Source organism: Canis aureus, chromosome 31 (genome assembly GCF_053574225.1).
Source record: "Canis aureus isolate CA01 chromosome 31, VMU_Caureus_v.1.0, whole genome shotgun sequence".
Lineage (NCBI taxonomy): Eukaryota > Metazoa > Chordata > Mammalia > Carnivora > Canidae > Canis > Canis aureus.
Window position 1 is genome coordinate 23,744,352 of NC_135641.1, and position 15,525 is coordinate 23,759,876.

Below are 15,525 nucleotides of genomic sequence, written 5' to 3' on the forward strand. Positions count from 1 at the left end.
TTTCAATAAGTGGACAGGCCTATGCCAGAGTTTCTACAGGGGGGAAATACTGCATGCACTGAAATAAGCCAGCCCATATGAGCCGCACCCCTGGCCCAGCAGGCTGCCCGTGGGGCTGAGGCTCCCTTGGGTAGGGTGCATTGCTGGAGTGGTGACAGCAGCAGGAACAGTAGAGGTGGAGGCCAGGGCCCTGGTCTACTGCACGAAACTGGACAGGGGAGCATGGGGGTCTACACCGGGCAGGCCAGCTTTGACTCCAGGCTCTGTCACTTGCAGTCCTGTGCTTGTGCGCCTCTCTCAGCTTGACTATCCTGGCCCGTAACTTCCCAGCATTTCTGGCTGAGGATTGCTTTGAGGATGGAATGGGCTTCAGATGTAGAGAAAATGATGCTAGCTGCATAGCTAGTCTTACTGGTTGCATCGAATAAATGAGGAAACTGAGGCCCAGAGAGATGAAGTAACTTGCCAGAATGTGAAGCTGTGCCATCCAGCCCAAAGAGCCTGTCCGCTTGACCAGGACACTGCTGCCTGCGTAAACAAAACAAGGTTCTCATGAGTAGCTCCGCAGCTACATTGTGTCCCCAGATATTCACAGAGCATCTTTCCTTGCTTCCGTAAGGAAAGATCTGGCCTCCAGCCCTGCAAGCCCAGAGGCTAGCATCTGTGCACACAGTGTAGACGGGCCCATCTGTGTCAGTAATTTACGGTGAGTACCGACCACCAGATCCAGACCCCTTGAGCCGTTATGACCAATGGTGGTCACGTTATCCTTGGAAGCCAAGTCAAAATCAGATAGACGTTTACCTGAAAAGCCTGGGCTCGGAATGAGGGGCGTTAAGAATTTCAGTGGCTGGCAGCTGCGGGCTGGTGACCCCCAGGCTCCACAGGTGTGCCTCTTTCCTGCTTCTGCCCTCGGGATGGTGACATCTGAAGGCCCTCCAAGGCTTCCTCCTCTGGGGACAGCATTTGGACGGACCCACCTTCTTGCGCAACATTTGTCCCTAGGACTTGACGTTTCTTAGATTCCAGGGCTGACCATTCCACTCCTATCTGTTAACTGATCTCTTCACGTAAAGTCTTTTTGCTTTCTGTCAAGGTACGGTAAAGTTTGGAGGATGGGGAGCCTTTTTGTCTTTCTGAGATGACTTTGAAGATCTCTGCTGTGATTCTTTATATTTTTATTTAAGCTCAATTAACTAACATAATGTATTATCAGTTTTGGAGGTAGAGGTCAATGATTCATCAGTCTTATATAACAGCCAGTGCTCATGACATCACATGCTCTCCTTAATGTCCATCACCCAGTTGCCCCATCCCCCTCCGCGGTGATTCTTAGGAAGTTATGCTTAAATTTAAGCCTTCAAGAGAAATCTTTCTCATAATTTCTAACCCACCAGTATTGGCAATAGAACAGAAGGCCCCCACACATAGTAGGGGTATGATAAATACCCATGTAACGATAAACACCTACCCAGACACAGTCCTTGACCTGGGGCAATTTCACAGTCTAAAGAGGGAGACAAACATGGATAGATAACTCTGACCCAGGATGCTAGAACTGAGACAGAGGCAAGAGGGCGGAGTGTTACAGGAGCAAGGAAGAGCAGTGTCACTGTACTGGGAGGGGAGATGCCACAGAAGACTCCCCAAGTGGGACATCTGTTAAAAAGGACGAGGAGAAGACTCACAGGCAAAAAGGCAGGGAGGGTTATTCCAGACAGGCTACATCATGGCACCTTTGAAGAATTACCAGCAATTCACCAGGAGTGCAGTATATTGGTGGTGGGGGGGGGGGGGTTGTTAATGGTGGTGGACAGTGTGTGTGAGGATCTGAGGGGGTAGAAAGAGATAAGACTTTGTCCTAGTTAGAAAGAAGGTGCCCCTTTCTCCAGCTGCACTTGAGTACCTCCCCTTGGCTGGATGGCCTCATGCACACACCGCACAACTGTACGCTGCGGCCATTTTGGCACAGTGTACTCTATCACCAGGAACACGTGTCATGGTTCTAGATGTTTGGATTTTGTTCAGAACACCCAGAACCCAAATGATTAATGAGAAGGTTTTTTTTTAATATATATATAAGATTTTATTTATTTGCTAGAGAAAGAGAGCACCCACATGAATTGGGGGAGGGGCAGAGGGAGAAGCAGACTCCGCATGGAGCAGGGAGCCCAATGTGGGGCTTGATCCCAGGACCCTGAGATCAGGACCTGAGCCGAAGTCAGACACTTACCTGACCGAGCCACCCAGGTGTCCCATTAGAAAGGTTTAAATCAAGGAAGTGACACAAACCACAACTGTGCTTTGGAGAGAATACTCTGGAGGCAGGGAAGCTGACCCAATGATGAGTTGAGGAGAAGGCAGAGGGACCTACCTGGGCCAGGGGGACTACATCGAGGACTCAGGCAGAGGCACAGGCAGGGAGGAGGAACAGAAGGAAGACCTCGAGAAATGCTTGGAGGGTAGACTGGTTCCAAAATCTGAGTGGACACGAGAGAAGAGAGAGTGGGTGAGGACAGGACGGCGGCTTGCTTCTCAGGCTCAGGGGACACAGATGTGAGGATCCTACAGAGAGAGAGAGAAGAAATCAACCCATCCAAGAATCAGGAATGAAGAGGAGCCGGGACAAGACGTCAGGGAGCCCAGATATATTTCTGGGCCAGAAAGAAGTGTACTGGGAGCAGGGCTGGGGCTGGGTGCACGCTGGCCCTGTGGTCCTGCTCCCCCGGAGGTGGAGGTGTCTTGTAGACACCAGGGCCCCGGGAGGGGGGGGGGTGTTGGGGCCCGAGAGAAGCAAACAGCTGCCTTGGGGGCGGCCGTGTGAGGTTGTAGACGGAGGATACTGTGAAGAACTGCCAGGCACCAATTGTTTTCTCCTGGCCTGACAGCTGCCATCAGTTAGGGAACCAGATGGAATAATGAGGTAAGATTCTCCGGGCACAGAAGCTACCCTCCGGGAGCCAAGCAGGTGCTTGCAGACACAGAATTTATTCCGTGAACCACTAGAGGGCCACTGGCGCTAACACTGTCCTTTGCTCCCATATGCCCTCCCCACTCACAACCAGGAGCCTGCCCTCCACAACCTTCGAAGGCCTGGTGCAAAAGGAGGCGCATATGCCAGATGTCTGAATATTTAGAAACTATAATTTTTAAAAAAGATTTTATTTATTCATGAGAGATACACAGAGGTAGAGACATAGGCAGAGGGAGAAGCAGGCTCCCTAAGGGGAGCCTGATGCAGGACCTGATCCCAGGACCCTGGGATCACGACCTGAGCCAAAGGCAGACGCTCAGCCACTGAGCCACCCAGGCGCTCCTAGAGACTATAGATTAAGCTGTTGCGGGCCTGCATTCCCAGCCAGAGCCTTGAAGCCTCTTCCCAAGCATCACCCTTGCATCCCAGAGGCCCAAGATGCTGAGCCCACCCCTGGGCCAGGCCTGATGCATGACTCAGATCTGCTGGTTCATGACAGCTCTCACCAGACCCTCTGAACTCGGGACAGGGACTGACACAATCAAAGTCCCCAGGAAGCCTAGGCAGGCATGTACCCCTCCCTGTGTGTCATTTTGCCAACTCAGGATTTCCAGGCAGTTCTAAGCACCTCCCAGTGCTACATCACCCGAGTAGACAGAAGGGAAAGAACAGAGTTATCCTGTGGAAATTTCTCTGGCTGGATCCCACCTTGCATAATTTGAAGCAATTATAAACAAAGCAGGCCTTCTGGAAACAACCCAGTCTCTTTCCGCTGGTAAACGGTAAAACAAAATGTGCTACATCCAGACAATTGAATACTACCCAGTAATGAGAATAAACTACGAATATACGCAACAATGGGTAAAGAGCAACTCCTAAGGCACTCAAAAGCAATATGTTAAGTGAGAGAAGCCAGACCCGCAGAAGGCTGCATACAGCATGATGCCACCTGTATGACATTCTGGAAAAGGCAAGCTACAGGGAGGGAAGGTAGACTAGCGGTTGCCAGAGTGGGACATGGGAGGGGATTAACTGCAAAGGGACAGAAGGGAATTTGAGGTATAAAAATGTTCTATGTGCCAATCGTGTTGGCAGTTTGTCAAAACTCACCAAACCAAACACTTTAAAAAGGGTGAATTTTATAGTTAATAAATTATACCTTAATAAAGCTAACCCCCCAAATACGTATGTCATTCAGACCATCTTTCTCTGGTTTCCCAGGACAGAGGCTGCGATTTTCTCCCTCCTCCGTGGTCTATGGTCCGTTGCAACTCAAGTGACCCTCTCCTGTATTTACCCTTCACTCAGTTATTTACCAGAGTGACAGATGGACAGAGATTTAGATAGAAAACACTTGTGTATTTTAGAGTCTCTGAGATGTAGGATCCTCCTAAGTGGAGGCCCAAGGCAGAAAAAGGGTCATCTTTCCAGGGCCTAGGAACAGTGTGAGAGTGTCACAGACTGAGAACATCTTCTTTGATGAGTCTGGGTATGCCTCAACTTCTGACACCCAATAGATTTTTTCTCGATTACCACACAACTCTTCAAGTTTATGTACTTATTTATTTTTAGTAATCTCTACACCCAACATGGTGCTCAAACTCATGACCCCAAGATCAAGAGGCACATGCTCTTCCCACTGAGCCAGCCAGGCATACACATACAACTCTTGAATAGTAAACCTCCTGTGAATGTTCAGTTTTGTTGAAATTTTATTTTTTCAAAAAGACTTTATTTATTTATCATGAGAGACGCAGAGAGAGAGAGAGAGAGGCAGAGACACAGGCAGAGGGAGAAGCAGGCTCCATGCAGGGAGCCCAATGCGGGACTCGATCCTAGGACCCTGGGATCACTTCCTGAGCCAAAGGCAGATGCTCCACCACTGAGCCACCCAGGTGTCCCCAATAACTTCCTTTTCTCGTACCTCTATGGTGAGGGTCAGATCAACATGGGAAAGGGCTTTAAAAACTCTGAAACAAGATGTGCCAGTGGGAGCTGCTGCTGAGTGGCTGTAAGCCACAGGCAGCCTGGCATGAAAATGTGATCCCGCCCAATGGCAAGGACCCCCTGGCCTTTAGAGGAGGCCCCAAAAGCTTGTTTGCAGTTGGGATATTTTTATTTCTGGTTTATAAGCAACCTGCAGGCTGCCCCCTTCCCCCTCCTCTTGCTTACAGGAACAGTCTAGAGATTCCTCCTTCTGTCCACATCCTGGGGTTCCCGCATCAGAGTCACCCAGTGTGCCGTGAGCTCGGGGCCACCAGCAGTGCGGCCTGAGAAACGTGGGGGTCAGCACTACAGCCAGGCCCACCATTGTCTGGCCCCGCGGGTCAGTGAACAGGCTAATGAGGCCTGTTCAGGGAGGTGGGGCGCGGACAATGGGAACAAATCTCTGCCGGCTATGCTCCAGGGAGGCAGAGTGCTGGCAGGATTTCCCCCAGAGCTAATCAATTCCAGAACCACTCAACCAGGGTGCTGAGCCCCGATGGTTGCTGACTCACAAAGGGCCGCACTGGTGCGGGGTGGGGGGAAATGAGAAACCATTTCACCGAAGAGAAAGGAAATAAGATCGCTTAGCAGAGATAAGAGAAGATCAAGGGGAAGGCCCAAGCCCTGGCAGAAATGAGACAGGGAGACTAAGTTCCCCTTCCTGTGCAAGTAGCTACTCCGCCCAGCTGCGTGGAGCTCTCTGCCTGCCTGTAGCTCCCACCACTGCTGCCCTCCACCCTCTCCCCTCCTCCCCTCCACCTGCTGGCCAAACAGGCCTCACTGTTAGCCAGGGGCACCTAAGTCATAGATCATTTAAGCAGGGAGAGGCTGGAGACACCACTGTCCCACTGATTCCCAAGCTTTTTACCAACCAAGTCTTCTCCAGCCACTTCTACAGGGATCCCACCTTTGGGAAACTTTAAAATAGCTGCCTTTACTGAGCACCTGCTCCTTTGGGTTGTTTGCTGGGCCGAGAATTCTTCCTTAATATTTCATCCAACGCCAACAAAACTACTGGGAAGGGAGGTACAATTACATCTCTATTTGATGTAGGAGAAGGCTCAACCTAGGAGAGGTGTGTTTGGCTGAAATACTACAACTAGAAAACAGGAGAATCCAAATCAAAACTAGGTCTGTGTGGCTTCAAGGCCCCACAGGCTGCCAGCATTTAAGAAGAAAGAGCCCATGCCCCCAGCAGCTGTACTCCTAGCTGTATACTCAAGAAAAAAAGGAGCATTAGGTCTACATGCAAACTTGTGCAAATGTTTATAGCCGTAGTCAAAAGGTAGAAACAACTCAAATGTCCATTGACTGACGAATGGGCAAGCCAAATGTGAAGCATCCATACCATGGAGTAGGATTTGGCCACAAAAAGAAATGAAGCATGATATATGCTACACCATGGATGATCCTTGAAAACATTTTGCTAAATAAAAGAAGCCAGCCACAAAAGACCACATAATATATGATTTCAGCTACATGAAATGTCTAGAATAAGTATATATATGTAAATACTGATATATAAGTAATTATATATGAATATATACAATACGTGAATTAGTAGAAGTAAGTCCACAGATGCAGAAAGTAGATTTGTGATTGCTCAGGACTGGGGGTGGGGTGGGGGGAAGGCGGAGATAAGATGGTAATTCCTAAAGGGCATAGGGTTTCTTTTTAAGGTAATGAAAATGTTCTCTAATTGACTGTGGTGATGCTGGCACAGATCTGTGAATATACTAAAGTCTGGTGAGTCCTACACTTTGAACAGGTGCAGCATGTGGATTATATCTCAGAGTAGAGCTATTCAAGAGAAAATCACCCATGCTTTGAGGGGCATAGCATGACTCTCTTTGGCTGGGCCTTCTCTCTCTTTTTTTTAAGATTTTATTTATTTATTCATGAGAGACACACAGAGAGAGGCAGAGACACAGGCAGAGGGAGAAGCGGGCTCCCTGCAGGGACCCTGATTCAAGACTTGATCCCAGGACCCTGGGATCACGACCTGAGCCAAACTCAGACACTCAACCACTGAGGCACCCAGGTGCCCCTAGGCTGAGCCTTCTCATATGTCAATGTCATATGGTGGTTCTGTCTCATGAAGACTGAGAAGCAGAAGCTGTGTGGGGCTATGGAAGGAGCAAGAGCTTTGGAACCAGTGACCTCGGACAACTCCTCTAGCCTGTCTGGGCCCTGGTTCCCACCTTATCAAGCTATTGCAGTATATATGAAAGCCCCCAGCCCCTCCAGTTCTAAAGTTTCCCAATTTTGAAGTGTGAGGCTTGAGGGAAGTGGGAGAGGTGGGTGGTGTCTGTCTGCAGACAGAGAGGTTCGCCTTGCTGCCACAGGGCCTTCTCTCCTGTGGGGACCACAGGCTGGTCAGCCAGGGGGTTAGGGGAGTTTGGGGACTCACAGCTCCTGGGCAGATGAGAGCCCCCAAATAAGAGAGATGAGGTCAAAGTTAAGAAAAGAGGGGGATTTGTGTGAACCCTAGGGACAGCCCTGCTGCCCTTGGAAACTGGTGGGAAGTAGAACCAGGAATGAGGCAAATGAGAGAGCGAAGGGGAGGCCAGCTCCTATAGGAATGTAGCTCTTTCTTCAAGGCAATGGGATGGGCTGGATGACTCTGATGTATGCCTTCCCAGCAGTGAAGCATCTGCCAAAAATGCAGAGATGCTTTTCTGAAAACAACTAGAGGATAGAAAGAGATATAAAAAAAGCTAAGCAAGGAAAAAATAAAGCAAAAAACCAACAGTTTGGTAACAGAGGTACTTAAATAACCAGGAAAATGGTACTAACGCACCAGCCATAGTGGTAAAGTACACGTTCTGTATTTGTGAATTTGCCCACTGGCTAAAATTTACTGGTAATTCCACAATCTCTCCTTCTGGTGCTTTTGAGGGCATTCAAGGGCATGAGTGGAGCAGCAAAAAAATTTGAGTCCCCCAGTGCTCGTGTTCCCAGCTGAGGTCAAATGAAGGCTTTGCCTTCTGGTTGCAGCTCTCGTACTATAAACAAGTATTTTGTTTTGTTTTGTTGCTGTCTATTTAGTGCTGTGTTTTATGCCTTGTTTCCCTTTTGGTTGGTGATTTTGCTAGAGAAAACAACCCCCAGATGTAGTGCTGGAGTGCTGTCTGGTGTTCCTAAGCAAGCTTTCCTAAGAAAGCTGCGATGTGCCCTGCAGAGAGAACCTGTTCATCTCATTCAGGCATGGGCTGTCAGTGAATTCAATGTTAACAAATCAACAATATACATTAAATAAGGTGTGAAACACACATAAAAAAATAGTTAAGTATTGATCAGTTGACAAAATCTCTGTGACCAGAAATTCACAGGCACCTAACTCTGTATTTCCTTCGGGAACTGTTGGCTGCTATCTAGTGGTCAAATCTTTTTTTTTTTTTTTTTAAGATTTTATTTATTTATTCATGAGGGACACAGAGAAATAGGCAGAGGGGGAAGCAGGCTCCCTGCGGGGATCCCATACGGGACTCAATCCCAGGACCCTGGGATCACAACCTGAGCCAAAGGCAGACAGACGCTCAACCACTAAGCCACCCAGGTACCCCTAGTGGTCAAGTCTTTATAGACCACAACTGTGGCATACATGAGCATTGGCCATACATGCTATGTGTTTTTAATGCATGACATCATTTTAACACCCACAAAGTAGATGTCATCTTTGTGCTACAGATAAGGAAGTTGAGGTTGTGTATACTAACGTGACTTAGAGTGCACGTATGGAAGTGGTAGGATTCCATCTCTCTCTCACTCTCCAAAGAGGAAGCCCTGGAGCCGAAATGTGAGTTCTTAGAAAAGGGTGCCCAGGCCCACATCGGGGCTGGTGGGAGGGCACCAGGAAAGCTGAGCATAGTCAAGAACAGGGCATATCTGAGAAAGGAAGGTGAAAGAACTGGACACGATCCTCCAGATGTAGTCTGGTCAGGCTATGGCTGAGCAGAGGGGAAAAGACCACCTGCAACCAGCACAGAGGAGAAGCACAGAATGAGGAGTTTGGGTGCCAACGACACCAAGAAAGAAGCGATGAAAGGAACAGGAATTGTTCAGCCTAGAGATGAGGGTGTGGAGACCAACAGGAGGGAATCTTCAAATACCTAACGGGCTATCTTGGGAACGAGAACTAGAAGGAAAACAGAACTAGGCTTTCAGGTTCAGAATTACTCTTGACTCAATGTAAGCAGTATTTTCTGATACTCAGAGCTCTCCAACAGGCCCAGAACAGGGACTGGTGGTCCATAGGCTAAATCTGGCTGCAGACACATTTTGTTGGTTCACAGTGCTTTCTGAAAAATTGTATTTAAATGCTCTGCTGTGGGACATGTGTCTTGTTTCCAGAGCCTATGCCAGTCCCTGTGTTTTAGTCCCACGTCATTCATGTGTAATTTGACTTGCCCTTCAGGTATAGGGTGGACTGGTTTAGCAAATAAAATACAGGATGCACAGTTAAATTTTGAATTTCAGACAAACGACAAATACTTTTTTTAGTGTAACTCTGTCCAATGCAATACCTGGGATGTACTTATACTGTGTCTATAGTTAGTTATATGCCAGTTCTTGTGATTTACTAACACTGTCCCATATTCAATCTGGCAGCCCTACCCCAGAGGCCTGAAATAGGAGCCCTGATGCTGCATTTTGAGGAAGTGGGTTCTATATTTGGGAAATATTCAAAGAGTTGTCTCAGAGGAATGCTAGAGATGAAAACAGGGCTCAAATGTATAAATATGCCCTTGTCTTATCTTCTAGAGATCCTCCATTTCAGAGAGACAAAACAATAAAAGCTAGAGGGAGATAATTCTAAATAACAGCCCAGGTGCTATTCTGGTGTGCTTGACAGGTGGGATGCTGGCTTGTGCTGGAACAGCAGAATGTTCTACCAAAACAGGGATTGATGGACAGATAAGGACACAAAGTGTTTTTGACCTCTAATATCAATTGCTAGGAAAACTCTTGTTAAGTGCAAGTTGACTGATGTGTCTACAGCTGGGGAGAATGGTGGCAATCCCTTTCTAGATCAGGGCATGAACTGAGAGGCCTATAACATCCCCAAACAATGATTCTGTTTTATCTGTCAAAAACCATCTTCTACTTTTCTGAGACTGGGGTAAGCCATCCTGACGCTTACTTTCCTATCCTGCTGCCAGGACTGTGTTTCTGGTTGTTTTGAACAGACCATGTCCGACTCACCAGGGACTGGAACATGGCGGCAGTTGATAGGAGAGCAGAGTCTGGCCCTAAAGCACTGCTACCCCAGCCTCAGTTTCTTCTGCAGAAAAGGAGGGGCTAGATCTGAGGTCATTTCCAGAAACTGTGCTGCTGAAAGTATCAGTCTTTGGTCATCAGCTGGCCTTTCTGCATCCTCCTCCTGACCTCCAAGGAATTAAGATGTTTATATTCAGTGGGACTTGAGTGAGCATTTGGTTCAACTCCCTCATTTTAGAGATAATGCAAGTTCGCCTCATGGTAGAGAGATGAGGTCCAGAGCTCACTGTGGCTCAGTGGGTGGCCTCCCATTCTTTGTCTATGGTTCATCTTGTCTCCCTCCCTTACTTTTACTCAAATTTCTCAAAGTCCCTCACTCAAAACAGAGAAAATGACAAAAGGCAGGGGATGGTAACAAGTCAAATAAAAAATATTTAGGGGAGAGAATACATTTTGCACTAGTGTATAGATGGAAGTGCACACGGAGGGAATATCCTTAGCAGTTCTAATTTGTCCTTTTCTGGAAAAGCTCCTACGAGACCTTGACTCTGCCCTCTCTTTTAAAGACAAGTACCTCCAGAACATCCCCAGGTTCACTCAGGTGCTCACCAAGTATCCCTAATGACACTGGGTTTCCTTCACCATTCTCCTCTTCATCAAAATTAAACAAAGAAAATCTCAGGAGTTACTCAAAGTAAAAATAAACTCCATTTCAACTATTGTATGGGGCAGCCCTGGTGGTGCAGCGGTTTAGCGCCGCCTGCAGCCCAGGGAGTGATCCTGGAGACCCGGGATCGAGTCCCACGTCAGGCTCTCTGTATGATGCCTGCTACTCCTTCTGCCTGTGTTTCTGCCTCTCTCTCTGTCTCTATGAATAAATAAATAAAATCTTAAAAAAACAAACAAGTGTCCTTTTAAAAAAAATAAAAATAAACTCCATTTCAACTATTGTATAGTCAGGACAAATTAAATATGGTTTTTTTGTTTTGTTTTGCTTTGTTTTTTTTTTTTTTTAAATTTTTATTTATTTATGATAGTCACAGAGAGAGAGAGAGAGAGGGGCGCAGAGACACAGGCAGAGGGAGAAGCAGGCTCCATGCACTGGGAGCCCGACGTGGGATTCGATCCCGGGTCTCCAGGATCGAGCCCTGGGCCAAAGGCAGGCGCCAAACCGCTGCGCCACCCAGGGATCCCTGCTTTGTTTTTTAACTGAACTTAAGGTTGAGAAGTAACTGACCCAGGAACCTCTGAAATCTTAAAAGCCTTCAGGTTTGGCCTGAAGTCCTCATGGCTCCACCATTTTCAAGCAATGGCTCTGTTTTCACTGTCCATTCATTTTTTTTTTTTTTTTTAATTTATGATAGTCACACAGAGAGAGAGAGAGAGAGGCAGAGACACAGGCAGAGGGAGAAGCAGGCTCCACGCACCGGGAGCCCGACGTGGGATTCGATCCCGGGTCTCCAGGATCGCACCCTGGGCCAAAGGCAGGCGCCAAACCGCTGCGCCACCCAGGGATCCCTCACTGTCCATTCTTGATAGCTAGTCTGTCTCTTCCATGAGACCTTCAGGGGACCCTGACCTTTTCTCCTCTTAAATTCCTCAGGGTCTTGTACTGTCATTATGCACATGGACCCCCACCTGGCAGGTGTTGAATGAACAAGTTGGAAATGAAGGAAAAGAACAGGGGCTGTGGAAATGTAAATATCCTGGATCAAACCCTGGTTCCTCCAATCACCAGCTGGTGAATTTGGGCAAGTTTTTAGTTTCTCTAAGCCTCTGTTTTCTTATTTGTAAAATGCAAATAAACCACCTCTCTTACAGGGTTGTTGTAGAGAGAAAATGGATTAATGAAGGCTCTCAACAGGCTGTTGTTATTATCGTACCTGTTGAATCAATACCAAACTCAAGCAATGAGAACCACCACATGGCAGTATGATTTTTTAGCCTTCTAATGCAGTCCCATTCAGTTTGGCACAAAGTTATAGATTGGTAATCTGAAGGACAAGTTGCTTTGTGTAACTGCCCCACCACGGGTGGGCATGATTTTACTGGTCCCTAAGAGTGTTTAAGGAGAGGCATTACAGTCAACACTGGAATGCATGCCAATTGTTTTATTTATGATGCCTATTTGTATGACAAGGCCAGCCAGCATGTGGCCCCCAGGGAGAAGCCCATGGCCCCATCCAAATCATTACTCCACAATGCGGCGGAAAGACTGCACAGCTGGGGAAGCTGCACCCCAATCAATGGGCTTCCGGTACTCCTTCTTGTCCAGGAGGTACTGCCTGCCACGGTAGTTGGGTAGCTCGTAGAAAATCCAGACACCATCCAGCACCTTACTGGAGTGGACCTCTCGCATGTGAAACTGCTCCATGATGGAAGGGCAATCTTCGGTGGTTTCGTACATTTGACCATTAAAATCTCCCTTCTCAAAGATCTGAATCTTATATTGGCCTCCACTAGACTGGAAAAACACAGGAGGAAATAAACAGCGACCATCATGAAAATCACCAACGGTTCAACAACTCCGAGAACAGCATGGTTCAGAACCCACCATCTTGAAAGCTAGATGATCTGATCTCCCATCCCCTACGGTGTACTGACTGAAACAGGTGACTTTCAGTAAGAGAAACTTAGTGCCTTAAAGTCCTCAGGAGGTAGAGAGAGTGCTCCGGATGTAATTCGTCATTCAGTCTTGGGATGAGCTGACATAAAGTTTTATGTAAGCCTCAGCAGCCAACAAAAGAAAACACCCCATTAAGAGTAGAGAAATGTTAAGAAAAGGCTTTCACATAAAAGTAAAAAAAAAAAAAAAAAAAAAAAATGGAGGAGGGAGTAGGGAAAAGAGAGACAGAGAGAACCATAGCTTGGTAGGCAAGCAAACGAGCTGGGAGGGTTGGGTTCCAGACTCACCAGGTGAACAGCTCGGCAGGAGCTGAGGCGGTCGTTGAGGCCCATCCAGTGCTGGTACTCGGGGTACTCGCCCCGAGGTAGGATGTACATGTAGCCAGCAAAGTTGGGCCTTTCGTACACCGCCCAGGTACCTCCTTCCACTCGAATGGAGTTACAGCGACTCAGGTACATGTGGAAATCTGCACAGTCGCAGTCACAGTCATAGTGGCGGCCTTGGAAATGCTTGTCTTCATAGAAAGTGATCTGAGGTGCAAGGCCAACAAAGAGAGGAACTGGGGAGTTGGGTGGCTTTCTTCATAAACAAAATTAAAACCAAGAACACATTCCTCACTTTGGACATTCCTTTCTCTTCAGTTTTGAGGAGGAAATAAGAGAGTTCTACTTCACCTCACAACACCTATCCTCTGGCAGACAACGTTGGTTGTCAGCAACAGGAATGAGAACTTCCTAAAGGCTTAAAATGAAGCAAAACAAAAGATAAGCCAGACCCAAGTTCATTGCTTCTTCCTTTTTGTTCCCATAACTCACTGTACTTATCACATTAGAAAGTAAATTATCTGCTTACAAATCTCTTTCCCATCAGACTCCTATTAGACTTCTTCCATGGGCAAAGGCGCAGCCTTATTTAAGCTATGGACAAACCTTCAATAACTGTGAGATGAAGATGAGTAAGTTCTAAATGCATAAATTCATTCTAGGTGATATGGAAGATACATAGAGAAAAATAAAATGTAGACCTTTGCTGTAAAGAGCTTATTTTAGATGGATATATAGAGCATACACCTGACAATATTTTATGTTCTGTATTATTTTATTGCCACAGAGTAGTTACAAAGTAACAAGATGACAAGTCAAGAATGTTCTTTGCCTCAAACTCTTACCAAGTTTCTACCACAACCTTTGGGGTAAACCTGAGGCCTGTGATGGCACTGTAGCATGCAGCCCGGAGAAACAGGAAATAATAAACCTGGGCTCTCAAGCTGCATCTCTACACTCAGCCTTACTACTTTAGGCAAGCTACCTTTCTGGGCTCCAGCTTCCCATATTTCAAATCAAAGGACTAGACTGGATTGGAAGCCCCAGCTAGCTATAAAATAAAATTTTTTGGTTTGCAACAGGAGATAAAAGTTCCTAGGCACTCCTGGGGCTTCATAGTGCAGTTTCTGAAAACCACTAGACCAAATGGACTGCAGAGGTTGTCCCTTCTTGTTCTGCAATTCCACAACCCAATGTCAATGTTGGTTTATAATTTAAACTGAAATCACCAGGGGTAATGGATTCAAGCAGTTGATCTCCTAGCGTTATGCTGCCACCTTGTGCCAATTTGCTTTATCGGTTTAAAAGAAGAAAATCATGTCTGGTGTTTTCATGCGAAGGGAGGTAGTCTAGAAAGGATCTTTGAGGTGAAGATTGAAGGATAAGGCGGGGGTTTTCAGAAGCAAAGGAAAATGGATTGCCTGTTCAAAGGAATAAAAAAAAACATGACCCACTATAGGGACAAGTAGTTCACCAAGCTTGGTGCATATAGAGTATGTGGTGAAGTATTTGGAAATAAAGTCACAGGGATCCCTGGGTGGCGCAGCGGTTTGGCGCCTGCCTTTGGCCCAGGGCGCGATCCTGGAGACCCGGGATCGAATCCCATGTCGGGCTCCCGGTGCATGGAGCCTGCTTCTCCCTCTGCCTGTGTCTCTGCCTCTCTCTCTCTCTCTCTGTGTGACTATCATAAATAAATAAAATTAAAAAAAAAAAAAAGGAAATAAAGTCACAGATGCCCTGCTAGAATCCGTTGGTGATGATTTGCGAGACGCAATGGAGTGGCCCCTGCGTAGAAGCAGGTGGTTGCTATGGGTGTGGTGAGAGATGATGCGGGCCAGCCAAATGGCAACTATTAGATGAATGACACTGAGGAAACAGTCAAAGGAATGGAGGATTTGGTGACTGATTGGATGTAAGTGTTGATGGACAGGCAGAAACCAAAAATGACTTGTAAAAGGGCATAAAACCTCAATGTTTTCTACCGCAGGGGAGCCCTTCTAGATTATAGCCTACTGACTAATGGTTATTTCCTTCCACCTTAATCTACCCTTCCTGTTTCTCTCTCCACTCTTCTGTTTCCTGTTCTCTACGAGCTCCCTTACACCTAACTGTTACCCCTAAATCATCTACTTCATTTCCTCCCTTCCCCTCCCAAATCTCTCTTCCAACTCCATTTCCCATTTTAGCATAGCACAGATTTAGAGATATATGGTGTCCCAGTTTACAGATGAAAACAAAATTGCAGCACTGCTAGTTACCAGCTCTGTGACCATGGAGAGGCCACCGGACCTCTCTCTAGAGCTCAGGCTCTACATTTGTAAAACTGAGTAACAATATCCACTGCAGAGGGTTGTTCTGAGGAGGGATAATGCCAATTAAACACTTATTCTGGTTCA

The 15,525-nt window shown here is 46.9% G+C and overlaps 1 protein-coding gene across 2 annotated transcripts in view; it reads right to left on the minus strand.

The window, feature by feature from the left end:
- Positions 1–15,525, minus strand: part of CRYGS (crystallin gamma S) — a 20,316-nt gene continuing 4,791 nt past the window's right edge. The window contains exons 2-4 of one of the 2 annotated variants that reach the window (XM_077880001.1): positions 13,094–13,336; positions 2,375–2,480; positions 1–528 (exon numbers count right to left, since the gene is read on the minus strand). In XM_077880001.1, the coding sequence (XP_077736127.1) occupies positions 20–528; positions 2,375–2,480; positions 13,094–13,264 (786 nt within the window). In that variant the 5' untranslated portion in view covers positions 13,265–13,336 and the 3' untranslated portion in view covers positions 1–19. Of the gene's footprint in view, positions 529–2,374; positions 2,481–12,276; positions 12,645–13,093; positions 13,337–15,525 lie in introns of those variants that run through there. The other variant, XM_077880002.1, reaches the window with a different exon arrangement.